At 65.8% G+C, this 27,671-nt stretch overlaps 2 protein-coding genes across 2 annotated transcripts; one reads left to right on the top strand and one right to left on the bottom strand.

The window, feature by feature from the left end:
* Positions 1 to 21,197, top strand: LOC138734351 (pre-mRNA-splicing factor ATP-dependent RNA helicase DHX16-like). The gene is made up of 14 exons (XM_069881962.1): positions 1 to 135; positions 720 to 830; positions 1,622 to 1,737; positions 4,861 to 5,071; positions 7,825 to 7,923; positions 9,303 to 9,455; positions 11,068 to 11,208; positions 12,335 to 12,497; positions 13,173 to 13,291; positions 13,552 to 13,619; positions 14,464 to 14,626; positions 16,773 to 16,934; positions 19,861 to 20,034; positions 20,933 to 21,197. Exons 2-14 carry the CDS (start codon positions 777 to 779, stop codon positions 21,059 to 21,061), a joined length of 1,752 nt encoding a protein of 583 aa, XP_069738063.1. The 5' UTR covers positions 1 to 135; positions 720 to 776; the 3' UTR covers positions 21,062 to 21,197.
* Positions 20,935 to 27,586, bottom strand: CUNH6orf136 (chromosome unknown C6orf136 homolog). The gene is made up of 6 exons (XM_069881930.1): positions 27,272 to 27,586; positions 25,776 to 26,018; positions 24,388 to 24,476; positions 23,723 to 23,923; positions 21,491 to 21,560; positions 20,935 to 21,395 (listed from the first exon to the last, which is right to left on the bottom strand). The coding sequence occupies exons 1-6, from the start codon at positions 27,584 to 27,586 to the stop codon at positions 21,264 to 21,266; spliced, it is 1,050 nt and encodes a 349-aa protein (XP_069738031.1). The 3' UTR covers positions 20,935 to 21,263.
* Between the last annotated feature and the right edge of the window lie 85 nt (positions 27,587 to 27,671).

Raw genomic sequence — 27,671 nt, forward strand, 5'->3', positions numbered from 1 at the left:
GTTCGCCGCAGCCTCCCCATCTTCCCGTACCGCGACGAGCTGGTGGCCGCCATCGCCCAGCACCAGATCCTCGTCATCGAGGGCGAAACCGGCTCCGGGAAAACCACCCAGATCCCCCAGTACCTGCACGAGGAGGTGGGGGGGGCAGGGAAAGGGGCGGGGGGGGGGGCAAATGAGGGGGGGCTGGGGGTATTACGGGGCTGATGGGGGTAGGTATGGGGGCTGAGGGCATGGAGGGGGCAGATAAGGGGGCCTGGGGCAGGTAGGGGGGCAAATGAGGGGGTGCTGGGGGTAAATAGGAGGATTAGAGGAGGGTGATGGGGGCAAATATGGGGTCTGAGGGCATGGAGGGGGGCAAATGAGGGGGTGCTGGGGGTAGATAGGGGGGTTAGAGGGCGTGAGGGGGGTGATGGGGGCAGGTAAGGGGGTCTGGGGCAGGTAGGGGGGCAAATGAGGGGGTGCAGGGGGTAGATAGGGGGATTAGAGGTGGGGGATGGGGGCAGATAAGGGGGCTGAGGGCATGGAGGGGGCAGATAAGGGGGCCTGGGGCAGGTAGGGGGGCAAATGAGGGGGGGCTGGGGGTATTAGAGGGCACGAGGGGGGTACTGGGGGCAGGTAAGGGGGTCTGGGGCAGGTAGGGGGGCAAATGAGGGGGTGCAGGGGGTAGTTAGGGGGTCGGGGGGGCAGTTGGCTCAGCGTGCCCCCCCTCTCGCCCCCAGGGGTACACGCGGCAGGGGCTGAAGATCGGGGTGACCCAGCCGCGCCGCGTGGCCGCCATGAGCGTGGCCGCCCGCGTCGCCGTGGAGATGGGCACCAAGCTGGGCAACGAGGTGACGCGGGGGGACACCGGGGGGGACACCGGGGGGGACACGGGGACCCTGGGGTGGAGGGGAACGTGTCCCATGGAGCCCTGAGGAGCTCGGGGACCTTAATGCCACCACCCCCGACCCTGTCGTGGGGACCCTGGGGACACGTCCCCGTCCCAGGACATCAGAGGATAAGCAAATGTGACCTTGGGGACACGTCTCCGTCCCAGGAGACATCAGGGGACAAGCAAAGGTGACCCTGGGGACACGTGCCCACCCCAGGAGACCTCAGGAGGACATCAGGGGACAAGCAAAGGTGACCCTGGGGACACGTGCCCACCCCAGGACACCTCAGGGGGACATCAGGGGACAAGCAAGGGTGACCCTGGGGACACGTCCCCATCCCAGGACATTAGGAGACAAGCAAAAGTGACCCTGGGGACACGTCCCTGTCCCAGGACATCTCAGGGGGACATTAGGGGATGAGCAAGGGTGACCCTGGGGACACGTCCCCACCCCAGGACACCTCAGGGGGACATCAGGGGACAAACAAGGGTGACCCTGGGGACACGTCCCCATCCCAGGACACCTCAGGGGGGGACATCAGGGGACAAGCAAGGGTGACCCTGGGGACACGTCCCCATCCCAGGTCATCTCGGGGGGGGACATCAGGGGACAAGCAAGGGTGACTCTAGAGGGAATGAAGGATCTTGGGGACCACAACAAGGTGGGTTGGGGGGGGTTGGGGGGTTGGGGACCCCGGGGGGTGCCGGGTGACCCCGGGCCGCTCAGGTGACGTGTCCCCTTGTCCCCAGGTCGGGTACAGCATCCGCTTCGAGGACTGCACCTCGGAGCGCACGGTGCTCAAGTACATGACGGACGGGATGCTGCTGCGGGAGTTCCTCACCGAGCCCGACCTCGCCTCCTACAGGTGACACTGGGGACACTGGGGACAGCGGGGGACACCAGGGGGCTCGGGGACATTGGGGATGTTGGGGGACACCAGGGGGTTGGGGACATTGGGGATGTTGGGGGACACCAGGGGGTTGGGGATGATGGAGGTGTTGGGGGACACCAGGGGCTTGGGGACATTGGAGATGTTGGGGGACACCAGGGGGTTGGGGACATTGGGGATGTTGGGGGACACCAGGGGGCTCGGGGACATTGGAGATGTTGGGGGACACCAGGGGGTTGGGGACATTGGGGATGTTGGGGGACACCAGGGGGTTGGGGATGATGGAGACATGGGGGACACCAGGGGGTTGGGGACATTGGGGATGTTGGGGGACACCTGGGGGCTGGGACATTGGGGATGTTGGGGGACACCAGGGGGTTGGGGATGATGGAGACATGGGGGACACCAGGGGGGTTGGGGACAATGGAGATGTTGGGGGACACCAGGGGGGTTGGGGACAATGGAGACATGGGGGACACCAGGGGTTGGGGACAATGGGGACATGGGGGACTCCAGGGGGTTGGGGACATTGGGGATGTTGGGGGACACCAGGGGGTTGGGGATGATGGAGACATGGGGGACACCAGGGGGGTTGGGACAATGGGGATGTTGGGGGACACCAGGGGGTTGGGGATGATGGAGGTGTTGGGGGACACCAGGGGCTTGGGGACATTGGAGATGTTGGGGACACCAGGGGGTTGGGGACATTGGAGATGTTGGGGGACACCAGGGGGTTGGGACATTGGGGATGTTGGGGGACACCAGGGGGTTGGGGATGATGGAGACATGGGGACACCAGGGGGTTGGGGACATTGGGGATGTTGGGGGACACCTGGGGGCTGGGGACATTGGGGATGTTGGGGACTCCAGGGGGTTGGGGACATTGGGGATGTTGGGGGACACCAGGGGTTGGGGACATTGGGATGTTGGGGGACACCAGGGGGCTCGGGGACATTGGGGATGTTGGGGACACCAGGAGGCTTGGGACATTGGGGATGTTGGGGGACACCAGGGGGTTGGGGATGATGGAGACATGGGGGACACCAGGGGGGTTGGGGACAATGGAGACATGGGGGACACCAGGGGGGTTGGGGACAATGGAGATGTTGGGGGACACCAGGGGGGTTGGGGACAATGGAGACATGGGGGACACCAGGGGTTGGGGACAATGGGGACATGGGGGACACCAGGGGGGTTGGGGACAATGGAGACATGGGGGACACCAGGGGTTGGGGACAATGGAGACATGGGGGACACCAGGGGTTGGGGACAATGGGGACATGGGGGACACCAGGGGGGTTGGGGACAATGGAGATGTTGGGGGACACCAGGGGGGTTGGGGACAATGGAGACATGGGGGACACCAGGGGTTGGGGACAATGGGGACATGGGGGACACCAGGGGGGTTGGGGACAATGGAGATGTTGGGGGACACCAGGGGGGTTGGGGACAATGGAGATGTTGGGGGACACCGGGGGTGTTGGGGACATCAGGGACCCCGGGGGTGAGGGGGACTCGGTGGGGAGGGGACAGTGGGGACACAGCGGGGGCTGCGTGTCCCCTGTGCTCCCCTCGTCCTGAGACTCCTTGGTGTCACCTTGATGTCCCCCTGTCTGTCTCCGTGTCCCTGTGTCCCTCCCTGTCCCCATGTCCCTGTGTCACCTGTCCGTCCTCACGTCCGTGTGTCCTTCCCTGTCCCCATATCCCCGTGTCCCCCCTTGTCTCCATGTCCCTGTGTCCCTTGTCTGTCCTCATGTCCCTGTGTCCCTCCTTGTCCCTGTGTCCCCTGCCCATTCTCACGTCCCTGTGTCCTTCCCTGTCCCCGTGTCCCTGTGTCCCCTGTCGGTTCTCACGTCCCCGTGTCCCTCCCTGTCCCCTGTCCATCCCCATGTCCCTGTGTCCCTCCGTGTCCCCTGTCCATCCCTGTGTCCCTCCTTCCCCCTGTCTGTCCCCATGTCCCTGTGTCCCTTGTCCATCCCCGTGTCCCTGTGTCCTCTGTCCATCCCTGGGTCCTTGTGTCCCTCCCTGTCCCCTGTCCATCCCTGTGTCCTCTGTCCATCCCTGTGTCCCTGTGTCCCTCCGTGTCCCCTGACCATCCCCATGTCCCCGTGTCTCTCCCTGTCCCCATGTCCCTCCCTGTCCCTTGTCCATCCCCATGTCCTCGTGTCCCTCCCTGTCCGTCCCCGTGTCCCTCTGTGTCCCCTGACCATCCCCATGTCCCCGTGTCCTTCCCTGTCCCTCCCCGTGTCCCTGTGTCCCTCCCCGTGTCCCTGTGTCCATCCCCGTATCCCCGTGTCCCTCCATGTCCATCCCCGTGTCCCTGTGTCCCTCTGTGTCCCCTGTCTGTCCTCATGTCCCCGTGTCCCTCCCTGTCCCCTGTCCATCCCTGTGTCCCGTGTCCCTCCTTCCCTCTGTCCATCCCCGTGTCCCTGTGTCCCTCCCTGTCCCCTGTCCATCCCCGTGTCCCCTGTCCATCCCCATGTCCCTCTGTCCCTCCGTGTCCCCTGTCCATCCCCATGTCCCTGTGTCCCTCCGTGTCCCCTGTCCATCCCCGTGTCCCTGTGTCCCTCCCTGTCCCCTGTCCATCCCTGTGTCCCCTGTCCATCCCTGTGTCCCCTGTCCATCTCCGTGTCCCTGTGTCCCTCCCTGTCCCTTGTCTGTCCTTGTGTCCCTCTGTGTCCCCTGTCCATCCCCGTGTCCCTGTGTCCCTCTGTGTCCCCTGTCCATCCCTGTGTCCCTCCCTGTCCCTGTGTCCCCTGTCCATCCCCGTGTCCCTGTGTCCCTCCCTGTCCCCTGTCCATCCCCGTGTCCCCTGTCCATCCCCATGTCCCTCTGTCCCTCCGTGTCCCCTGTCCATCCCCATGTCCCTGTGTCCCTCCCTGTCCCTGTGTCCCTCTGTGTCCCCTGTCCCTCCCTGTGTCCCTCCCTGTCCCCATATCCCCGTGTCCTTCCTTGTCACCATGTCCCTGCATGCCCTATCTGTCCTCATGTCCCTGTGTCCCTCTCTGTCCCTGTGTCCCCTGTCCATCCCCGTGTCCCTGTGTCCCCTGTCCCTCCCCGTGTCCCCGTGTCCCCCGGTGTCCCCCGGTGTCCCCTCAGCGTGGTGATGGTGGACGAGGCTCACGAGCGGACGCTGCACACGGACGTGCTCTTCGGGCTCATCAAGGACATCGCGCGGTTCCGGCCGGAGCTGAAGGTGCTGGTGGCCTCGGCCACGCTCGACACCCAGCGCTTCTCGGCCTTCTTCGACCACGCGCCCGTCTTCCGCATCCCCGGGCGCCGCTTCCCCGTCGACATCTACTACACCAAGGTGGGACACGGGGACGCCTCGGGGACATGGGGATAAGGACACGGGGACAGGGACGCCTGAGGGACGTGGGGATAGGGACACGGGGACAGGGACATGGGGACTGGGACGCCTGAGGGGCACGGGACACGGGGATAGGGACGCCTGAGGGACACGGGACACAGGGACAGGGACACCTCAGGGACATGGGGATAGGGACACGGGGACAGGGACATGGGGACACGGGGACAGGGACGCCTGAGGGACATGGGGACAGGGAGGCCTGAGGGACACGGGACACAGGGACAGGGACGCCTGAGGGACATGGTGGCAGGGACATGGGGACAGGGATGCCTGAGGGACACAGGACATGGGGACAGGGACGCCTGAGGGACACGGGACATGGGGACTGGGATGCCTGAGGGACATGGGGACAGGGACACGGGGACAGGGACGCCTGAGGGACACGGGGACAGGGACATGGGGACAGGGAGGCCTGAGGGACATAGGGACAGGGACACGGGGACAGGGACGCCTGAGGGACACGGGACATGGGGACAGGGACACCTGAGGGACACGGGGACAGGGACATGGGGACATGGGGACAGGGAGGCCTGAGGGACATGGGGACAGGGACAGGGGGACAGGGACACGGACACCTGAGGGACACGGGACATGGGGACAGGGACGCCTCAGGGACATGGGGACAGGGATGCCTGAGGGACATGGTGACAGGGACACCTGAGGGCCATGGGGACTGGGATGCCTGAGGTGACAGGGACACGGGATATGGGGACAGAGACACCTGAGGGACACGGGGACAGGGACACGGGGACAGGGACACCTGAGGGACACAGGACATGGGGACAGGGATGCCTGAGGGACATGGGACACGGGGACAGGGACGCCTGAGGGACATGGGACACGGGGACAGGGATGCCTGAGGGACATGGGACACGGGACACAGGGACAGGGACGCCTCAGGGACACGGGACACAGGGACAGGGACGCCTGAGGGACATGGTGGCAGGGACACGGGGACAGGGAGGCCTGAGGGACATGGTGGCAGGGACACGGGGACAGGGACGCCTGAGGGACATGGTGGCAGGGACACGGGGACAGGGACGCCTCAGGGACACGGGGACAGGGACGCCTGAGGGACATGGGACACGGGGACAGGGACACGGGACACAGGGACAGGGACGCCTGAGGGACATAGTGGCAGGGACATGGGGACAGGGACGCCTCAGGGACACGGGGACAGGGACGCCTGAGGGACATGGGGACAGGGACACGGGGACAGGGACGCCTGAGGGACACGGGGACAGGGACACGGGGACAGGGACGCCTGAGGGACACGGGGACAGGGACACGGGGACAGGGACGCCTGAGGGACACGGGGACAGGGACACAGGGACAGGGACGCCTGAGGGACATAGTGGCAGGGACATGGGGACAGGGACGCCTCAGGGACACGGGGACAGGGACGCCTGAGGGACATGGGGACAGGGACACGGGGACAGGGACGCCTGAGGGACACGGGGACAGGGACACGGGGACAGGGACGCCTGAGGGACACGGGGACAGGGACACGGGGACAGGGACGCCTGAGGGACACGGGGACATGGAGACAGGGACATGGGGACAGGGGCACCTGAGGGACACGGGGACAGGGACACGGGGACAGGGACGCCTGAGGGACACGGGGACAGGGACGCCTGAGGGACACAGGACATGGGGACAGGGACGCCTGAGGGACACGGGGACAGGGACAGGGACGCCTGAGGGACACGGGGACAGGGACACGGGGACAGGGACACGGGGACAGGGACGCCTGAGGGACACGGGGACAGGGACACGGGGACAGGGACGCCTGAGGGACACGGGGACATGGAGACAGGGACATGGGGACAGGGACGCCTGAGGGACATGGGACACAGGGACAGGGACGCCTGAGGGACATGGTGGCAGGGACACGGGGACAGGGAGGCCTGAGGGACATGGTGATAGGGTCATGGGGACAGGGACGCCTCAGGGACACAGGACATGGGGACAGGGACGCCTGAGGGACATGGGACACAGGGACAGGGACGCCTGAGGGACATGGTGGCAGGGACACGGGGACAGGGAGGCCTGAGGGACATGGTGATAGGGTCATGGGGACAGGGACGCCTCAGGGACACAGGACATGGGGACAGGGACGCCTGAGGGACATGGGGACAGGGACGCCTGAGGGACATGGGGACTGGGATGCCTGAGGTGACAGGGACACGGGATATGGGGACAGGGACGCCTGAGGGACACGGGGACAGGGACACCTGAGGGACACGGGACATGGGGACAGGGATGCCTGAGGGACGTGGGGACAGGGACGTGGGGACAGGGACACCTGAGGGACATGGGGACAGGGAAAAGCAAGGGGACAGGGACACTTGAGGGACATAGAACAGAGAGACATGGAAGGGCAAGGGGACAGGGCCACCTGAGGGACATGGGGACAGGGGACAGGGACGCCTGAGGGACAGGGGACATGGGGACAGGGGACATGGGGACAGGGGACATGGAAGGGAAGGGGACAGGGCCACCTGAGGGACGCAGGCCATGGGGACAGGGGACATGGAGGACAGGGAGATGGGGACGCTGGGGGGCAAGGGGATGGCAGGGGGACATGGGGACAGAGGGGACGATGTGGGACGCTGCGGGGGGGGCTGGGGGACACTTGGGGACGCCGGGAGCTGATGTCCCCTCTGCTGTCCCCTCTGCTGTCCCCTGGGCAGGCGCCCGAGGCCGATTACCTGGAGGCGTGTGTGGTGTCGGTGCTGCAGATCCACGTCACCCAGCCCCCCGGGGACATCCTCGTCTTCCTCACCGGCCAGGTGGGTGTCCCCTCTGTCCCCTCCCGCCTTCGGGGAACCCCCCCGGTGTCCCCATGTCCCCCCCCCTGCTGTCCCCGTGTCCCCTCTGGGGTCCCCGTGTGCGTCAGGAGGAGATGGAGACGCGTGTGGAGCTTCTGCAGGAGCTGCCTGGGTTCTTGACTGTCCCCGTGTCCCCCGTGTCCCCTGCCTCCTGCCACGTCCCCCCTGCTGTCCCCACGTCCCCTGCTGTCCCTGTGTCCCCTCTGATGTCCCCGTGTCCCTCAGGAGGAGATGGAGGTGCGTGTGGAGCTGCTGCAGGAGTGCTGCTGCTGCCTGGATTCTTGGCTGTCCCCATGTCCCCCCTGTGTCCCCTGCCTCCTGCCACGTGCCCCCTGCTGTCCCTGTGTCCCCTCTGCTGTCCTCATGTTCCCTCTGCTGTCCCCACGTCCCCTCTGGGGTCCCCGTGTGCATCAGGAGGAGATGGAGGCACATGTGGAGCTGCTGCAGGAGCTGCCTGGGTTCTCGCTTGTCCCCGTGTCCCCTCGATGTCCCCACATCCCCTGATGCCCCCGTGTCCCCCCTGCTGTCCCCTAATGTCCCCTGATGTCCCCGTGTGCGTCAGGAGGAGATGGAGGTGCGTGTGGAGCTGCTGCAGGAGCGATGCTGCTGCCTGGGTTCTTGGCTGTCCCTGTGTCCCCCGCGTCCCCTGCTGTCCCCTGACGTCCCCTGATGTCCCAGTGTCCCCCAGGAGGAGATGGAGGCGTGCGTGGAGCTGCTGCAGGAGCGGTGCTGGTGCCTGAGTTTGCAGCTGTCCCTGTGTCCCCCTGTCTCCCCCTGATGTCCCCACGTCCTCTGCTGTCCCTGTGTCCTCCTTGCTGTCCCTGTGTCCCCTGCTGTCCCCTAATGTCCCCTGCTGTCCCCGTGTCCCTGTGTGCGTCAGGAGGAGATGGAGGTGCGTGTGGAGCTGCTGCAGGAGCGATGCTGCTGCCTGGGTTCACGGCTGTCCCCATGTCCCCACGATGTCCCCACATCCCCTGCTGTCCCCTGATGTCCCCGTGTCCCCTCTGATGTCCCCGTGTCCCCCAGGAGGAGATGGAGGTGTGTGTGGAGCTGCTGCAGGAGCGATGCTGCTGCCTGGGTTCTCAGCTGTCCCTGCGTCCCTCTGCGTCCCCCGCGTCCCCTGCCTCCTGCCACGTCCCCTGCTGTCCCCTGCTGTCCCCTAACGTCCCCTGGTGTCCCCCAGGAGGAGATCGAGGCGTGCGTGGAGCTGCTGCAGGAGCGATGCTGCTGCCTGGGTTCTCGGCTGTCCCTGTGTCCCTCTGCGTCCCCTGCGTCCCCTGCCTCCTGCCACGTCCCCTGCTGTCCCCTAACGTCCCCTGCTGTCCCCCGGTGTCCCCCAGGAGGAGATCGAGGCGTGCGTGGAGCTGCTGCAGGAGCGGTGCCGCCGGCTGGGCTCGCGGCTGCCGGAGCTGCTGGTGCTGCCCATCTACGCCAACCTGCCGGCCGACATGCAGGCCCGAATCTTCGAGCCCACGCCGGCCGGCGCCCGCAAGGTGGGCGGGGCCCGAGGGAGGGGGCGGGGCCTGAGGGGGCGGGGCCTGAGGGGATGGGGGCGGGGCCTGAGGGGATGGAGGCGGGGCCTGAGGGGATGGGGGCGGGGCCTGAGGGGATGGGGGCGGGGCCTGAGGGGATGGGGGCGGGGCCTGAGGGGATGGGGGCGGGGCCTGAGGGGATGGGGGCGGGGCCTGAGGGGCTGGGGGCTGGGCCTGAAGGAGGGGGCGGGGCCTGAGGGGGCTGGGGGCGGGGCCTAAGGGGACTGGGGCGGGGCCTGAGGGGCCTGAGGGCGGGGCCTGAGGGATGAGGGGTGGGGCTTGAGGGGGTGAGGCTGAAAGGGGCGGGGCCTAAGGGGCCTATGGGGCCTATGGGGCAGGGGCCTGGGAGCAGGGCTTGAGGGGCCTATAGGGCTAGGGGCGGGGCCTATGGGGCAGGGCTTGAGGGGCCTATAGGGCTAGGGGCGGGGCCTATGGGGCAGGGCTTGAGGGGCCTATAGGGTTGGGGGCAGGGCCTATGGGGGGGGCCTGAGGGGCCTATAGGGCTAGGGGGAGGGCCTGAGGGGCCTATAGGGCTAGGGGCAGGACCTATGGGGCAGGGCTCAGGGCCTGAGGGGTCTATAGGGCTAGGGGCAGGACCTATGGGGCAGAAACTGAGGGGCCTATAGGGCTAGGGGCAGGACCTATGGGGCAGGGCTCAGGGCCTGAGGGGTCTATAGGGTTGGGGGCAGGGCCTATGGGGCAGAAACTGAGGGGCCTATAGGGCTAGGGGCAGGACTTATGGGGCAGGGCTTGAGGGGCCTATAGGGTTGGGGGCAGGGCCTATGGGGGGGGCCTGAGGGGCCTATAGGGTTGGGGGTAGGGCCTATGGAGGGGGCCTGAGGGGCCTATAGGACTAGGGGCAGGACCTATGGGGGGGGCCTGAGGGGCCTATAGGGTTGGGGGCAGGGTCTATGGGGGGGGCCTGAGGGGCCTATAGGGTTGGAGGCGGGGCCTATGGGGGGGGCCTGAGGGGCCTATAGGGTTGGAGGCGGGGCCTATGGGGCAGGGCTTGAGGGGCCTACAGGGTTGGAGGCGGGGCCTGTGGGGCAGGGCCTGAGGGGCCTATAGGGTTGGGGGCAGGGCCTATGGAGGGGGGCCTGAGGGGCCTACAGGGTTGGAGGCGGGGCCTATGGGGCAGGGCCTGAGGGGCCTATAGGGTTGGAGGCGGGGCCTATGGGGGGGGCCTGAGGGGCCTATAGGGTTGGAGGCGGGGCCTATGGGGCAGGGCTTGAGGGGCCTATAGGGTTGGAGGCGGGGCCTATGGGGGGGGCCTGAGGGGCCTATAGGGTTAGGGGTGGGGCCTATGGGGCAGGGCTCAGGGGGCGGGGCCTGAGGGGAGGGGCCAGGGTGCTTGGGGGTGGAGCTTGAGGGGGCTGTGGCTGAAAGGGGCGGGGCCTGAGGGAGGGGGTGGGGCTAAAGTGGGTGTGGCTGAAGGGGCGGGGCCAGAGAGGAGGGGCGGGGCCTGTGGTGGGCGTGGCCTGTACGGAGGGGGCGGGGCTTAGAGGGGATGGAGCCAAATAGGGAAGGGGAGGGGGCTGATGTGGACGTGGCCTGCGAGCTGCCCCTCCCCCAGGTGGTGGTGGCCACCAACATCGCGGAGACGTCGGTGACCATCGACGGCATCGTGTACGTGCTGGACCCCGGCTTCTGCAAGCAGAAGAGCTACAGCGCCCGCACCGGCATGGAGTCCCTCGTCGTCACCCCCTGCTCCCGGGTACCCGCCCCCCCCGGCCCCCCTCGGTCTCCATGGCCCCAGGTCCCTCGGTCTCCATGTCCCCAGGTCCCTCAGTCTCCATGGCCCCAGGTCCCTCTTGCTGTGTCCCCATGTCCCTTGGTCTCCATGTTCTCAGGTCTCCATCATTGTGTCCCCAAGCCCGTTGGTCTCCCTGTCCCCAGGTCCCCATCACTGTGTCCCCAGGTCCTTCAGTCTCCATGTCCCCAAGCCCCTTGGTCTCCATGTCCCCAGGTCCCCATCGCTGTGTCCCCAGGTCCCTTGGTCTCCATGTTCCCATGTCTCCTGGTTTCCATGTTCTCAGGTCTCCATCATTGTGTCCCCAGGTCCCTCGGTCTCCATGTCCCCAGATCTCTTGGTCTCCATGTCCCCAGCTCCCTCAGTCTCCGTGTCCCCAAGCCCCTTGGTCTCCATGTCCCCAGGTCCCCATTGCTGTGTCCCCAGGTCCCTTGGTCTCCATGTTCTCAGGTCTCCATCATTGTGTCCCCAAGCCCCTTGGTCTCCATGTCCCCAGGTCCCCATCACTGTGTCCCCAGGTCTCCATGTCCCCAGGTACCCATCCCTGTGTCCCCAGGTCCCCTGGTCTCCATATTCCCAGGTCCCCATCGCTGTGTCCCCAGGTCCCTTGGTCTCCATGTGCTCAGGTCTCCATCATTGTGTCCCCAGGTCCCCATCCCTGTGTCCCCAGATCCCCATCCCTGTGTCCCCAGGTCTCTTGGTCTCCATGTTCTCAGGTCTCTATTGTTATGTCTCCAGGTCCCTCAGACTCCATGTCCCAAGGTCCCTCAGTCTCCATGTCCCCAGATCTCTTGATCTCCCTGTCCCCATCCCTGTGTCCCCAGGTCCCTCAGTCTCCGTGTCCCCAGGTCCCCATCCCTGTGTCCCCATGTCTCTTGGTCTCCATGTTCTCAGGTCCCCATCCCTGTGTCCCCAGGTCCCCTGGTCTCCATGTCCTCAGATCCCCATCCCTGCGTCCCCACGTCCCTGCATCTCCAGGTCCCCTTGGCCACCGTGTCCTCATGTCCCCCTCCGTGTCCCTTGTCCCCTCCGTGTCCTCGTGTCCCCTGCGCTGTGACCCTGCTGGTGACACGTGGCGGTGCCCCCCCAGGCCTCGGCGAACCAGCGCGCGGGCCGGGCCGGCCGGGTGGCTCCCGGGAAATGTTTCCGCCTCTACACGGCCTGGGCCTTCCAGCACGAGCTGGAGGAGACGCCGGTGCCCGAGATCCAGCGCTCCGACCTGGGCTCCCTCGTCCTGCTCCTCAAGAGCCTCGGTGAGCATCTAGGAGGGCATCTCGGGGAGCTCTGGAGCATCTGGGAGGGCGTTGGAACATCTCAGGAGGCACCTTGAGGGCATCTCGGGGAGCTCTGGAGTATCTGGGAGAGCGTTGGAGCATCTCAGGAGGCACCTTGAGGGCCATGAGGGCGTCTCGGGGAGCTCTGGAGTATCTGGGAGGGCGTTGGAGCATCTCAGGAGGCACCTTGAGGGCCGTTGAGGGTGTCTCGGGGAGCTCTGGAGTATCTAGGAGGGCGTTGGAGCATCTCAGGAGGCACCTTGAGGGCCGTGAGGGCGTCTCGGGGAGCTCTGGAGTATCTAGGAGGGTGTTGGAACATCTCAGGAGGCACCTTGAGGGCATCTCGGGGAGCTCTGGAGCATCTGGGAGGGCATTGGAACATCTCAGGAGGCACCTTGAGGGCTGTGAGGGCATCTTGGGGAGCTCTGGAGTATCTGGGAGGGCATTGGAACATCTCAGGAGACACCTTGAGGGCCATGACGACGTCTCGGGGCGCTCTGGAGTATCTAGGAGGGTGTTGGAACATCTCAGGAGGCACCTTGAGGGCCGTGAGGGTGTCTCGGGGGTGCTTGGGCTTTCTTGGAGGGCACTGGGGGATCTGAAGGGCCCTTGGGGACAGCTTGGGGACATTTTTGGGGTGTCGTCATCTCCCAGGGATCAACGACCTCATCCACTTCGACTTCTTGGACCCCCCGCCCCACGAGACGCTGGTGCTGGCGCTGGAGCAGCTCTACGCGCTGGGGGCCCTCAACCACCTCGGGGAGCTCACCACGGTACTGGGAGCACTGGGAGGGACTGGGGAGGTGGTGGGGGGTGGACCTCTTGGCTGAGCTTCCCGTGGGACTGGGAGCACTGGGGTTACTGGGAGCACCAGGAGGAACTGAGAAGGTGGTGGTGGTGGTGGTGGTGGGGGACTGGACCTCATGATTGAGCTTCCTGGGGGACTGGGAGGGCCTGGGAGGGACTGGAGAGGTGGTGGACCTCATGGTTGAGTTGCCCCCGGGCTTACTGGGAGCACTGGTTTCTGCTCTAGCTGGGCCGGCGCATGGCGGAGCTGCCGGTGGAGCCCATGTTGGCCAAGATGATCCTGGCATCCGAGCAGTGAGTGGCCCCTGGGGGTCCCTGGTGTCCCCTGGGTGTCCCCTGGGTGTCCTTGTGTGTCCTCAAACATCTTCAGCTGTGTCCCCATAGCCCTGGGTGGCCCCCGAGTGTCCCCTGGGTGGCCCCAAGTGTCCCTTGGGTGTCCCTGGTGTCCCCTGGATGGCCCTGGGTGTCCTCGTGTGTCCTCAAACATCTCCAGCTGTGTCCCTGGTGTCCCCTGGATGGCCCTGGATGTCCTCGTGTGTCCTCAACCATCTCCAGCTGTGTCCCCATAGCCCTGGGTGTCCCCAAGTGTCCCCTGGGTGTCCCTGGTGTCCCCTGGGTGTCCCCTGGATGGCCCTGGGTGTCCTCGTGTGTCCTCAAACATCTCCAGCTGTGTCCCTGGGTGTCCCCTGGGTGTCCCCAAGTGTCCCTTGGATGGCCCTGGGTGTCCTCAACCATCTCCAGCTGTGTCCCCATAGCCCTGGGTGGCCCCCGAGTGTCCTTGGATGTCCCCGGGTGTCCCCAGGATGTCCCCAGGTGTCCCCAAGTGTCCCCTGGTGTCCCCTGGATGGCCCTGGGTGTCCTCAACCATCTCCAGCTGTGTCCCCATAGCCCTGGGTGGCCCCCGAGTGTCCTTGGATGTCCCCAGGTGTCCTCAGGTGTCCCTGGTGTCCCCTGGATGGCCCTGGGTGTCCTCAAACATCTCCAGCTGTGTCCCCAAGTGTCCCCTGGGTGTCCCTGGTGTCCCCTGGGTGTCCTCGTGTGTCCCCAAACATCTCCAGCTGTGTCCCCATAGCCCTGGGTGGCCCCCGAGTGTCCTTGGATGGCCCCAGGACGGCCCCGGGTGTCCCCGTGTCCCCAGGTACGGCTGCACGGAGGAGGTGCTGACGGTGGCCGCCATGCTCTCGGTCAACAACGCCGTCTTCTACCGGCCCAAGGACAAGGTTCTGCACGCCGACAGCGCCCGCCTGGGCTTCCACCTGCCGGGGGGCGACCACCTCGTGCTGCTCAACGTCTACAACCAGGTGGGGGGACACGGGGACACGGGGGGGACACGGGGACGTGGGGGGGACACGGGGACACGGGGGCGACCACCTCGTGCTGCTCAACGTCTACAACCAGGTGGGGGGACACGGGGACACGGGGGGGACACGGGGACGTGGGGGGGACACGGGGACACGGGGGCGACCACCTCGTGCTGCTCAACGTCTACAACCAGGTGGGGGGACACGGGGACACGGGGGGGACACGGGGACGTGGGGGGGACACGGGGACACGGGGGCGACCACCTCGTGCTGCTCAACGTCTACAACCAGGTGGGGGGACACGGGGACACGGGGGGGACACGGGGACGTGGGGGGGACACGGGGACATGGGGGGGACCAGCTCGTGCTGCTCAACGTCTACAACCAGGTGGGGGGACACGGGGACACGGGGGGGACACGGGGACGTGGGGGGGACATGGGGGGGACTACCTCGTGCTGCTCAACGTCTGCAAGCAGGTGGGGGGACACGGGGACACGGGGGGGACATGGGGACATGGGGGGGACACGGGGACATCAGGGGGACACGGGGACATGGGGGGGACCACCTCGTGCTGCTCAACGTCTACAAGCAGGTGGGGGGACACGGGGACATCAGGGGGACATGGGGACATGGGGGCGACCACCTCGTGCTGCTCAACGTCTACAAGCAGGTTTGGGGACGGGGGACCAGGAGGGGACAGGGGGCAGGTGCTCAGCGCCAGGCGCTGACTATGTCCCTCCATGTCCCCCTGTCCCTGTGTCCCTTGTCCCCTCGTCTTCCCGTTCTCCCAATGTCCCCGTGCCCCTCATGTCCCCGTGTGCCTCATATCCCATTGTGTCCCCTGTGTCCCTGATGTCCCTGTGTCCCCCTAATGTCCCCATGTCCCTAATATCTTTGTGTCCCTGTGTCCCCCTGCCCCCCTAATGTCCCTGTGTCCCTCCAATGTCCCCTTGTCCCTAATGTCCCCATGTCCTTAATATCTTTGTGTCCTCGTGTCCCTGTGTCCCTCTGATGTCCCCATGTCCCTAATATCTTTGTGTCCCCATGTCCCTCTAATGTCCCCATGTCCCTAATGTCTTTGTGTCCCTCTAATGTCCCCATGTCCCTAATGTCCTTGTGTCCCTCTAATGTCCCCATGTCCGTCCCTAATGTCCCCATGCCCCTCTAATGTCCCCATGTCTCTAATATCTGTGTCCTCGTGTCCCCCTAATGTCCCCGTGTCCCTAATATCTTTGCATTCTCGTGTCCCTTTGTCCTTCTAATGTCCCCCTGTCCCTCTAATGTCCCCATGTCCCTAACATCTTTGTGTCCCCGTGTCCCTCTGATGTCCCCGTGTCCCAATATCTTTGTGTTCTCACGTCCCCGTGTCCCCCTAACGTCCCCATGTCCCTAATATCTGTGTCCTCGTGTCCCCTTGTCCTTCTAATGTCCCCCTGTCCCCCTAATGTCCCCATGTCCCTAATATCTTTGTGTCCCCGTGTCCTCTTGCCCCCCTAATGTTCCTGTGTCCCTAATGTCCTCGTGTCCCTCTAATGTCCCCCTGTCCCTCTAATGTCCCCATGTCCCTAACATCTTTGTGTCCCCGTGTCCCTCTGATGTCCCCGTGTCCCAATATCTTTGTGTTCTCACGTCCCCGTGTCCCCCTAATGTCCCCACATCCCTAATATCTGTGTCCTCGTGTCCCCTTGTCCTTCTAATGTCCCCCTGTCCCTCTAATGTCCCCATGTCCCTAATATCTTTGTGTCCCCGTGTCCTCTTGCCCCCCTAATGTTCCTGTGTCCCTAATGTCCTCGTGTCCCTCTAATGTCCCCCTGTCCCTCTAATGTCCCCATGTCCCTAACATCTTTGTGTCCCCGTGTCCCCCTAATGTCCCCGTGTCCCTAATATCTTTGCATTCTCGTGTCCGTTTGTCCTTCTAATGTCCCCCTGTCCCTCTAATGTCCCCCTGTCCCTCTAATGTCCCCATGTCCCTAACATCTTTGTGTCCCCGTGTCCCTCTGATGTCCCCGTGTCCCAATATCTTTGTGTTCTCACGTCCCCGTGTCCCCCTAATGTCCCCACATCCCTAATATCTGTGTCCTCGTGTCCCCTTGTCCTTCTAACGTCCCCCTGGTGTCCCCGTGTCCCCGTGCCGTGTCCCCGCAGTGGGTGGCGAGCGGGCACTCGGTGCAGTGGTGCTACGAGCACTTCGTGCAGGCTCGCTCGCTGCGGCGGGCGCGGGACGTGCGGGAGCAGCTCGAGGGGCTCCTGGAGCGCGTGGAGGTGACGCCCGCGTCCTGCGCCCCCGACTACGGCCCCGTCCGCAAGGTCGGCCCCCACACACCCCCAAACCACCTCAAACACCCCCGAAACCACCTGAAATACCCCCAAAACCACCTGAAATACCCCCAAACCACCCCAAACACCCCCCAAAACAACCCAAACACCCCCAAAACCACCTGAAATACCCCCCAAACCATCCCAAATACTCCTGAAACCACCCCAAACAGCCCCAAATAACCCCCAAACCACCCCCAAACACCCCCAAACCACCCCAAATAACCCCCAAACACCCCCAAAACCACCTGAAGTATCCCCAAACCACCCCAAATCACCCCCAAACCACCTCAAACACCCCCCAAACCACCCAGAACACCCCCAAAACCACCTGAAATACCCCCAAACCACCCCAAATACCCCCAAATCACCCCAGAAACCACCCCAGAAACCCCCAAACCACCTCAAACACCCCCCAAACCACCCAGAACACCCCCAAAACCACCTGAAATACCCCCAAACCACCCCAAACCACCCCAGAAACCCCCAAACCACCTCAAACACCCCCCAAACCACCCAGAACACCCCCAAAACCACCTGAAATACCCCCAAGCCACCCCAGAAACCCCCAAACCACCTCAAACACCCCCCAACCCCCCCCCCAAACACCCCCAAACTGCCTCAAATACCCCCAAACCGCCTCAAATACCCCCCAAACCAACCCAAATACCCCCCAAACACCCCCCAAACCACCCCAAATAACCCCCAAACCACCCCAAGTAACCCCCAACCCACCCCAAGTAACCCCCAAACCAACCCAAACACCCCCCAAACCACCCTAAACAGCCCCCCAACCACCCCAGCAACCACCCCAAGTAACCCCCAAACCCCCAATCCACCCCAAGTATTCTCAAATACACCCTAAATAACCCCCCAACCGCCCCAAATAGCCTCAAATACCCCCAAATATCCTCAAATACACCCCAAATACCCCCCCAAATTGCCCTAAATACCCCCCAGGCACCCCAAACATCCTGAAATACCCCCCAAACCACCCCCGATACCCTCAAATACACCTCAAATACCCTCCCAACTGTTCTTCCCTCCCCGCCCAGCACCCTCAGAGCCCCCCATTACCCCCCCCAGACCCCCCATTTCACCCCTCAGGACCCATATTTCCCCCCCCAGGACCCCCATTTCACCCCTCAGGACCCATATTTCCCCCCGAGGACCCCCATTTCCCCCCTCGAACACCCCAAAGACTCCTGTTTCCCCCCAGACCGCATATTTCCCCCCTCCAACACCCCCCAGACCCCCATTTCACCCCTCAGGACCCCTATTTCCCCCCCAGGACCCCCATTTCCCCCTCCAACACCCCACAGACCCCCATTTCCCCCCCCGACCCCATATTTCACCCCCCAGACCCCCATTTCCCCCCTCCAACACCCCAAAGACCCCCGTTTCCCCCCCCAGACCCCCCATTTCACCCCTCAGGACCCATATTTCCCCCCTCCAACACCCCAAAGACCCCCGTTTACACCCCCAGACCCCATATTTCACCCCCCAACACCCTCAGAGCCCCCCATTCCCCCTTCCAAGACCCCCGTTTCCCCCCCAGGCCCCCCATTTCCCCCCTCCGACACCCCACAGACCCCCGTTCCCCCCCCAGGCCCCTCCTTTTCCCCCCAAGACCCCCATTTCCCCCCTCCAACACCCCAAAGACCCCCATTTCCCCCCCCAGGCCCCCCATTTCACCCCTCAGGACCCATATTTCCCCCCCAGGCCCCCCATTTCCCCCCTCCAACACCCCACAGAGCCCCGTTTCCCCCCCCCAGGCCCCCCGTTTTCCCCCTCCAACACCCCACAGACCCCCATTTCCCCCCCAGGCCCCCCATTTCCCCCCCCCCCCGGACACCCCACAGACCCCCATTTCCCCCCCGAGGCCCCCCATTTCCCCCCGGACGCCCCACAGAGCCCCGTTTCCCCCCCCCCCAGGCCCCCCATTTCACCCCCTGGGACCCGTATTTCCCCCCACAACACCCTCAGAGCCCCCCATTTCACCCCCCTGACCCCATATTTCCCCCCTAGGTCCCCCATTTTCCCCCTCCAACACCCCACAGACCCCTGTTTCCCCCCCAGGCCCCCCATTTCACCCCGCAGGACCCATATTTCCCCCCTCCAACACCCCGAAGACCCCCGTTTACCCCCCCAGACCCCATATTTCACCCCCCAACACCCTCAGAGCCCCCCATTCCCCCTTCCAAGACCCCCATTTCACCCCCCAGGACTCATATTTCCCCCCCAGGTCCCCCATTTCCCCCCTCCAATACCCCACAGACCCCCATTTCCCCCCTCCAGACCCCCATTTCACCCCTTAGGACTCATATTTCCCCCCAAGACCCCCATTTCCCCCCTCCAACACCCCACAGACCCCTGTTTCCCCCTCCAGGCCCCCCATTTCCCCCCTCCAACCCCCCACAGAGCCCCATTTTCCCCCCCCAGGGCCCCCATTTCACCCCTCAGGACCCATATTTCCCCCCCAGGACCCCCATTTCCTCCCTCCAACACCCCACAGACCCCCATTTCCCCCCCCCGACCCCATATTTCCCCCCCCAGGCCCCCCATTTTACCCCCCGGACACCCCACAGAGCCCCGTTTCCCCCCCCCAGGCCCCCCATTTCCCCCCCAGGCCCCCCATTTCACCCCTCAGAACCCATATTTCCCCCCTCCAACACCCCAAAGACCCCCGTTTACACCCCCAGACCCCATATTTCACCCCCAACACCCTCAGAGTCCCCCATTCCCCCTTCCAAGACCCCTGTTTACCCCCCCAGACCCCATATTTCACCCCCCAACACCCTCAGAGCCCCCCATTCCCCCTTCCAAGACCCCCGTTTCCCCCCCAGGCCCCCCATTTCCCCCCCAGCCCCCCCGTTTTCCCCCCCCGACACCCCACAGACCCCCCTTTCCCCCCCAGGCCATCACCGCCGGGTTCTTCTACCACGCGGCGCGGCTGACGCGGGGCGGGTACCGCACGGTGAAGCACCAGCAGACGGTGTTCGTCCACCCCAACAGCTCCCTCTTCGAGGAGCAGCCGCGCTGGGTGCTCTACCACGAGCTCGTCTTCACCACCAAGGAGTTCATGCGCCAGGTGGGGACGCGGGGACACGGGGACAGAGGGGACACGGGGACAGAGGGGACACGGGGACAGAGAGACAGGGATGTAGTGACATGGGGACAGGGATGTAGGGACACAGGGACAGGGACAGAGGGGGGACAGGGACAGAGGGGACACAGGGATGTGGGGACATGGGGACAGGGACAGAGGGGACAGGGACAGAAGGGACACAGAGACAGATGGGACAGGGACGTAGAGACACAGGGACAGAGAGGACACGGGGACAGGAGGATAGAGGGGACACAGGGATGTGGGGACATGGGGACAGGGACAGAGGGGACAGAGACAGGGACAGAGGGGACACGGGGACAGAGGGGACACGGGGACAGGGATGTAGGGACACGGGTAAGAGGACAGAGGGGACACGGGGACAGAGGGGACACGGGGACAGAGGGGACAGGGGAGACAGGGACAGGGGAGACAGAGGGGACACAGGGACGTGGGGACACGGGGACAGAGGGGACAGGGACGTAGGGACACAGGGACACAGGGACAGAGGAGACATGGGGACAGGGACATGGGGACAGGGACATGGGGACAGGGATGTAGGGATGCAGGGACAGAGGGGACACAGGGGAGATGGGGACAAAGGGACCAAGCTGGGGACGTGGGAAGAGGGACACAGCAGGGACGGGGATGTGGGGACACGGGGGGGATGGGGACACAGGGACATGGAGGACGGGGATGTGGGGACACCGTGGGGACACTGGGGGCACAGCGATGCGGGGAGACGGGAACGAGGGGCCCGGGCTGGGGACATGGGACCCTTATGGCCACATCTTGAGGAGGAGGAGGAGGAGGAGGAGGAGGAGGGGACGGTGGCCCGGGGGTGGCGTCCCCAGGGGTGACGGCGAGTGTCCCCTGTCCCCAGGTGCTGGAGATCGAGAGCGCGTGGCTGCTGGAGGTGGCCCCCCACTACTACCAGGCCAAGGAGCTGGAGGACGCCGGCGCCCGCAAGATGCCCAAGAAGGTCGGGAAGAGCCGCGAGGAGCTGGGCTGAGCGCCCTGGGGACACTTGGGGACACTTGGGGACACTTGGGGACGCGGGGGACACCCCCCCAATACAGCCAGGCGGGACGAGGAGCGGCTCGGGGGGCGCCTGGCGACGCCCTCGGCTCCTTTCTCGCAGCTTCGTCTTCTCGGTTTATTCTGTACATTAAGTTAAGGGGGTCGGGGACACCGCGGGGACATCGCGGGGACACTCAGGTGTCCCCCGAGGTGGCCGGGGGCTTCAGCGCCAGGCGCACGCCCGGCTCGGCCAAGGCCACCACCGTCACCGCAGCCGCCACCAGCAGCTTCTTGGGCTCGGGGAGCGCCGTGGGGGCCGGCATCACCTGGGGGGGGACACGGAGAGGGACACGAGGGGCCCGCGGTGTCCCCCGGTGTCCCCCCCGGTGTCCCCCGGTGTCCCCGGTGTCCCCAGCCTTACCTTGTCCACGCAGTGGCAGCGGATCAGCCCCTGCGAGTTGAGGAAGAAGGTGGAGAAGGCGTCGTAGGACCTGGGGGGGGATGGAATCAGGGGACGTGGGGACACAGGGGACACTGGGGACATGGAGGGGACGTGGGGACACAGGACATTGGGGACATGGTGGGGGGGATGGAATCAGGGGACATGGGGACACAGGGGACACTGGGGACATGGAGGGGACGTGGGGACACAGGGGACATTGGGGACATGGGGGGGGGATGGAATCGGGGGATGTGGGGACACAGGGGACATTGGGGACATGGAGGGGACATGAGGACACGGGGCACTGGGGACATGGAGGTGGGGGATGGAATCGGGGGATGTGGGGACACAGGGGACATTGGGGACATGGAGGGGACGTGGGGACACAGGGGACATTGGGGACATGGAGGGGGATGGCATCAGGGGATGTGGGGACACAGGGGACATTGGGGACATGGAGGGGGGGGATGGAATCAGGGGACGTGGGGACACAGGGGACATTGGGGACATGGGGAGGGGGTGGAATCGGGGGATGTGGGGACACAGGGGACATTGGGGACATGGGGGGGATGTGGGGACACAGGGGACATTGGGGGGGATGGAATCGGGGGATGTGGGGACACGGGACATGGGGGGGACATTGGGGACATGGAGGGGACGTGGGGACATGGAGGGGACGTGGGGACACGGGACATTGGGGACATTGGGGGGGATGTGGGGACACAGGGGACATTGGGGACATGGGGGGGATGGAATCAGGGGACGTGGGGACACAGGGAACATTGGGGACATGGCGGGGGGATGGAATCGGGGGATGTGGGGACACAGGGGACATGGGGGGGACATGGAGGGGACATGGGGACACGGGGCATTGGGGACATGGAGGGGACATGGGGACACGGGACATTGGGGACATGGTGGGGGGGATGGAATCAGGGGACATGGGGACACAGGGGACATTGGGGACATGGAGGGGACGTGGGGACATGGAGGGGACGTGGGGACACGGGACATTGGGGACATTGGGGGGATGGAATCAGGGGACGTGGGGACACAGGGGACATTGGGGACATGGCACAGGGGACATGGAGACGGGGATGGAATCAGGGGATGTGGGGACACAGGGGACATTGGGGGAGATGGAATCAGGGGACGTGGGGAGACAAGGGACATTGGGGACATGGCGCTGGCTTCCCCCCGGGGCAGACTGGGACATTGGGGACATTAAGGACATTGGGGACAAGAGGCTGGCATCGCCCCCAGGGAGGGACAGGGACATTGAGGACACTGGGGACATGGAGCCACCGCCCTTGGCAGGGGGACAGGGACCCTGGGGACACTGGGGACAAGCGGCTGGCATCGCCCTGGGGGGGACGTGGTGACAAAAAGGGGCAGCAGGGGACAAAAGGGACGATGAGGGTGGCAGGGGGTGACAGAGGGGCCAGCGCCGACTGTAGGAGCTGCCTCTTGTCACAGCGAGGGGGGTGACGGAGGGACAGAGGTGCCAGGAGGTGACACAGGGTGACAGGAGGTGACATGGGGGGGGGTGTCTGACTGGAGCAGCTGCCTCTTGTCACGGTGACACTGCTGGGGGGTTGACAGAGGTGACAGAAGGTGACAGTGGGTGACACAGGGTGCCAGGAGGTGACACGGGGGGGAGGTGTCTGACTGGAGCAGCTGCCTCTTGTCATGGTGACATCGTGTAGGGGGGGTGACAGGGACAGAGGTGACACAGGGTGACAGGAGGTGACACGGGGGGGGGTGTCTGACTGGAGCAGCTGCCTCTTGTCATGGTGACATCGTGTAGGGGGGTGACAGAGGTGCCAGGAGGTGACACAGGGGGGGGGTGACAGAGGGACAGAGGTGCCAGGAGGTGACAGGGAGTGACAGTAGGTGACCCGGGGGGGGTGTCTGACCAGAGCAGCTGCCTCTTGTCACGGTGACACCACAGGGAGGGGGTGACAGAGGTGCCAGGAGGTGGCAGTGTGCCAGGAGGTGGCGGGAGGTGACATTGGGGGGGTGACAGAGGGACAGAGGTGCCAGGAGGTGACAGGGGGTGCCAGGAGGTGACTGTTGGTGCCAAAGGCGGGTGTGTGTTTGACCGGAGCAGCTGCCTCTTGTCACGGTGACACTGGGGGGGGTGACAGAGGGACAGAGGTGACACAGGGTGCCAGGGGGTGACAGTAGGTGACCCGGGGGGGGGTGTCTGACCGGAGCAGCTGCCTCTTGTCGCGGCGGTGCCAGCGCAGCAGCAGCTGGTGCAGGGGCAGCCCCGTGAGGCGCCAGCGGGCGCGGATGCTCCAGTCCTCGCGGTGCCGCGTCAGCGCCAGCACCTCCAGCCTCGCGCTCGCAAAGTAACCCCAGGCCAGGGCCCGGCACAGCGCCAGCGCCACCTGGTACTGGGGACGGCCCCTGGGGACAGGGACACCCGCGTCACCCCCCACAGCCACCCGCTGCGGGGACAGGGACACCCCCTGGGGACAGGGACACCCGCGTCACCCCCCACAGCCACCCGCTGCGGGGACAGGGACACCCCCTGGGGACAGGGACACGCGGGTCACCCCAGAGACACCCGCTGTGGGGACAGAGGGGACGGGGCGGTGACCCCAGGGGACAGAGGGGACAGGGCAGTGACCCCAGGGGACGGGGCAGTGACCCCAGGGGACAGAGAGGACAGGGTGGTGACCCCAGGGGACAGGGCTGTGACCCCAGGGGACAGAGAGGACAGGGCGGTGACCCCAGGGGACAGAGGGGACAGGGCTGTGACCCCAGGGGACAGGGCAGTGACCCCAGGGGACAGAGGGGACAGGGCGGTGACCCCATGGGACAGGGCGGTGACCCCAGGGGACACAGGGGACAGCCCGTGTGACACTCACCGCGTGTGCAGGCGCAGGGGCCGGTGGATGAACTCCACGTCGTGGGCGTAAAGCGCGTAGTCGGGGACCTTCAGGAGGAAATTGGGGAGCTGGGGGGACACGAGGGGACAGGAGGGGACAGCGGCCCCCGTCACACCAGGAACCTCCTCCCGCTGCGCCTTCGGCTCCCCCCAGTTCCACCCAGTTCACCCCAATCCTCCCAGCTCCCCCCAGTCCTCCCAGTCCCCACAGCTCCCCCGGTGCCCCCCAGCTCCCCCTGTGCCCCCTAGTCCTAGCTCCTCCCAGTCCTCCCAGTCCCCCCAGTCCTCCCAGTCCCCCCAGCTCCTCCCAGTCCCCCCAGTGCCCCCAGCTCCCCCAGTGCCCCCCAGCTCCTCCCAGTGCCCCCTAGTCCTAGCTCCTCCCAGTTCCCCCCAGCTCCCCCAGTGCCCCCGAGTCCTCCCAGTTCCCCCCATCTCCTCCCAGTCCCCCCCAGCTCCCCCAGTGCCCCCCAGCTCCTCCCAGTGCCCCCTAGTCCTAGCTCCTCCCAGTGCCCCCCATCTCCTCCCAGTGCCCCCCAGTCCTCCCAGTGCCCCCCAGCTCCTCCCAGTTCCATCTCCTCCCAGTTCCCCCCAGTCCTCCCAGTCCCCCTCAGCTCCTCCCAGTCCCCCCAGCTCCCCCAGTTCCTCCCAGTCCCCACAGCTCCCCCAGTGCCCCCATCTCCTCCCAGTCCCCCCAGCTCCTCCCAGTCCCCCCAGCTTCTCCCAGTGCCCCCATCTCCTCCCAGTGCCCCCGAGTCCTCCCAGTGCCCCTCAGCTTCTCCCAGTCCCCCCAGCTCCTCCCAGTCCTCCCAGCTCCTCCCAGTCACCCCAGTGCCCCCCAGCTCCCCCAGTGCCCCCCGGCTCCTACCAGCTCCTCCCAGTCACCCCAGTGCCCACAGCTCCCCCAGTGCCCCCCAGTCCTCACAGCTCCCCTAGTTCCCCCCAGTGCCCCCCAGCTCCTCCCAGTTCCCCCCAGCTCCTCCCAGTGCCCCCGAGTCCTCCCAGTCCCCCCAGCTCCTCCCAGTCCTCCCAGCTCCTCCCAGTCACCCCAGTGCCCCCCAGCTCCCCCAGTGCCCCCCGGCTCCTACCAGCTCCTCCCAGTCACCCCAGTGCCCACAGCTCCCCCAGTGCCCCCCAGTCCTCACAGCTCCCCTAGTTCCCCCCAGTGCCCCCCAGCTCCTCCCAGTCCCCCCAGCTCCTCCCAGTGCCCCCGAGTCCTCCCAGTCCCCCTCAGCTTCTCCCAGTCCCCCCAGCTCCCCCCAGTCCCCACAGCTCCCCCAGTGCCCCCCAGCTCCCCCAGTGCCCCTAGTCCTCGCTCCTCCCAGTCCTCCCAGTCCCCCCAGTCCCCCCCATCTCCCCCGTCCCCCCCACCTCGTGCTGCAGTTTCTGGTGCATGAGGGCGAGGTGCTGCTCCATGGAGGGGGGCGGCGTGTGGGCCGCGGGGGGGGCGGCTCCGTGAGGCGCCGCGGGGCGCAGCAGCAGCAGCGGGGGGGGCCCCGGCGGCTCCCGCACCGCGATGTCGTCCTCCCGCTCCCCGTCCACCGTCGTCACATCCAGCCCCGCCGGGGGGCTCGGCGGCCGCCCCAGAGCGGGGGCTCGGGGGGGCACCGGGTCCTGGGGGGCGCGGGGGGCGGGGGGTGTGGGGGCTGCCCCATGGCGGGGGGGGACAGCGCCATTTGCGTATCCCCGCCCCTATCCCCGCCCTTTCAGCTCCGCCATTTGCGTATCTCCGCCCCTATCCCTCCCTTTCAGCTCCGCCATTTGCGTATCCCCGCCCCTATCCCCTCCCTTTCAGCTCCGCCATTTGCGTATCCCCGCCCCTATCCCTCCCTTTCAGCTCCGCCATTTGCGTATCTCCGCCCCTATCCCTCCCTTTCAGCTCCGCCATTTGCGTATCCCCGCCCCTATCCCCTCCCTATCAGCTCCGCCATTTGCGTATCCCCGCCCCTATCGCTCCCTTTCAGCTCCATTTGCGTATCCCCGCCCCTATTCCTCCCTTTCAGCCCCGCTATTTCCGTATCCCCGCCTCTATTCCCTCCCTATCAGCTCCGCCATTTCCGTATCCCCGCCCCTATCCCCTCCCATTCAGTTCCGCCATTTGCGTATCTCTCCCCCTATCCCCGCCCTTTCAGCTCCGCCATTTGCGTATCCCCGCCCCTATCGCTCCCATCCGGCTCCATTTCCGTATCCCCGCCCCTATCTCCTCCCATTCAGCCCCTCCATTTGCATATCCCCGCCCCATCCCCCCTTTCAGCCCCGCCATTTCTGTATCCCCGCCCCTATCCCTCCCTTTTAGCTCCATTTGCACATCCCCGCCTCTATTCCCTCCCTATCAGCTCCGCCATTTGCGTATCTCCGCCCCCATCCTTCCCTTTCAGCGCCATTTCCGTATCCCCGCCCCCATCCCTCCCTTTCAGCGCCATTTGCGCATCTCCACCCCTCTCCCTCCCATTCAGCTCCGCCATTTGCGTATCTCCACCTCTATCCCCTCCCTTTCAGCTCCTCCATTTCCGTATCCCCGCCCTTATCCCTCCCTTTCAGCTCCATTTCCGTATCCCCACCTCTATCCCTCCCATTCAGCCCCGCCATTTCCGTATCCCCGCCCCTATCGCGCCCTTTCTGCTCCATTTCCGTATCTCCACCCCTCTCCCTCCCATTCAGCCCCGCTATTTGCGTATCTCGCCTCTATCTCCTCCCATTCAGCCCCGCCATTTGCGTATCCCCGCCTCTATCTCCTCCCATTCAGCCCCGCCATTTGCGTATCCCCGCCTCTATCTCCTCCCATTCAGCCCCGCTATTTGCGTATCCCCGCCTCTATCCCCTCCCATTCAGCCCCGCCATTTGCGTAGCCCCGCCCCGCCCCTCACCTGCGGCCGCGCTCGGTAGCGGCGGCGCGGCTCGCCGGCCGCGGCGGCTCCCCGGGCACCGTGCGAGGCCCAGGCGCGGAGCGGGGCGGCGGGGTGGAGGCGGGCGGCGGCGGCGGCGGCGGCGGCCCGGCCGTGCCGGTACATGGCGGAACCCCCCCCACCTGCCCCCCCCGGCTTCGCCTCGCCTCGGGCCGGCGCTCGCTCGCACTGCGCCTGCGCGGCCGCAACGGGGGCGCGGCGGCTCCGCCTACGCGCATGCGCGGAGCGACGCGGCGGAGCCCCGGGAAGGTGACCGGAACACGGCGCAACGCGCATGCGCGGCGCTTTCCCGCCAAGACGGGGAGCGCGGGAAGGGGCGGAGCCGAGGCGCGAGCAGCCAATGGGAGAGCGGCTAGAGCGC

Source organism: Phaenicophaeus curvirostris, unplaced genomic scaffold, assembly GCF_032191515.1.
Source record: "Phaenicophaeus curvirostris isolate KB17595 unplaced genomic scaffold, BPBGC_Pcur_1.0 scaffold_73, whole genome shotgun sequence".
Classification (NCBI taxonomy): Eukaryota; Metazoa; Chordata; class Aves; order Cuculiformes; family Cuculidae; genus Phaenicophaeus; species Phaenicophaeus curvirostris.

Excerpts from the sequence above, each read along its gene's own strand:
- CUNH6orf136 (XM_069881930.1), bottom strand. The coding sequence starts at position 27,586 with ATGCGCGTTGCGCCGTGTTCCGGTCACCTTCCCGGGGCTCCGCCGCGT. Across the intron at positions 21,561-23,722 it reads GACAAGAGGCAGCTGCTCCG|GTCCTACGACGCCTTCTCCA; the intron begins GTCAGACACCCC and ends ATCCCCCCCCAG. Across the intron at positions 21,396-21,490 it reads GCTGCCACTGCGTGGACAAG|GTGATGCCGGCCCCCACGGC; the intron begins GTAAGGCTGGGG and ends GTCCCCCCCCAG.
- LOC138734351 (XM_069881962.1), top strand. The coding sequence starts at position 777 with ATGAGCGTGGCCGCCCGCGTCGCCGTGGAGATGGGCACCAAGCTGGGC. Across the intron at positions 831-1,621 it reads GCACCAAGCTGGGCAACGAG|GTCGGGTACAGCATCCGCTT; the intron begins GTGACGCGGGGG and ends CCTTGTCCCCAG. Across the intron at positions 13,292-13,551 it reads ACCTCGGGGAGCTCACCACG|CTGGGCCGGCGCATGGCGGA; the intron begins GTACTGGGAGCA and ends TTTCTGCTCTAG.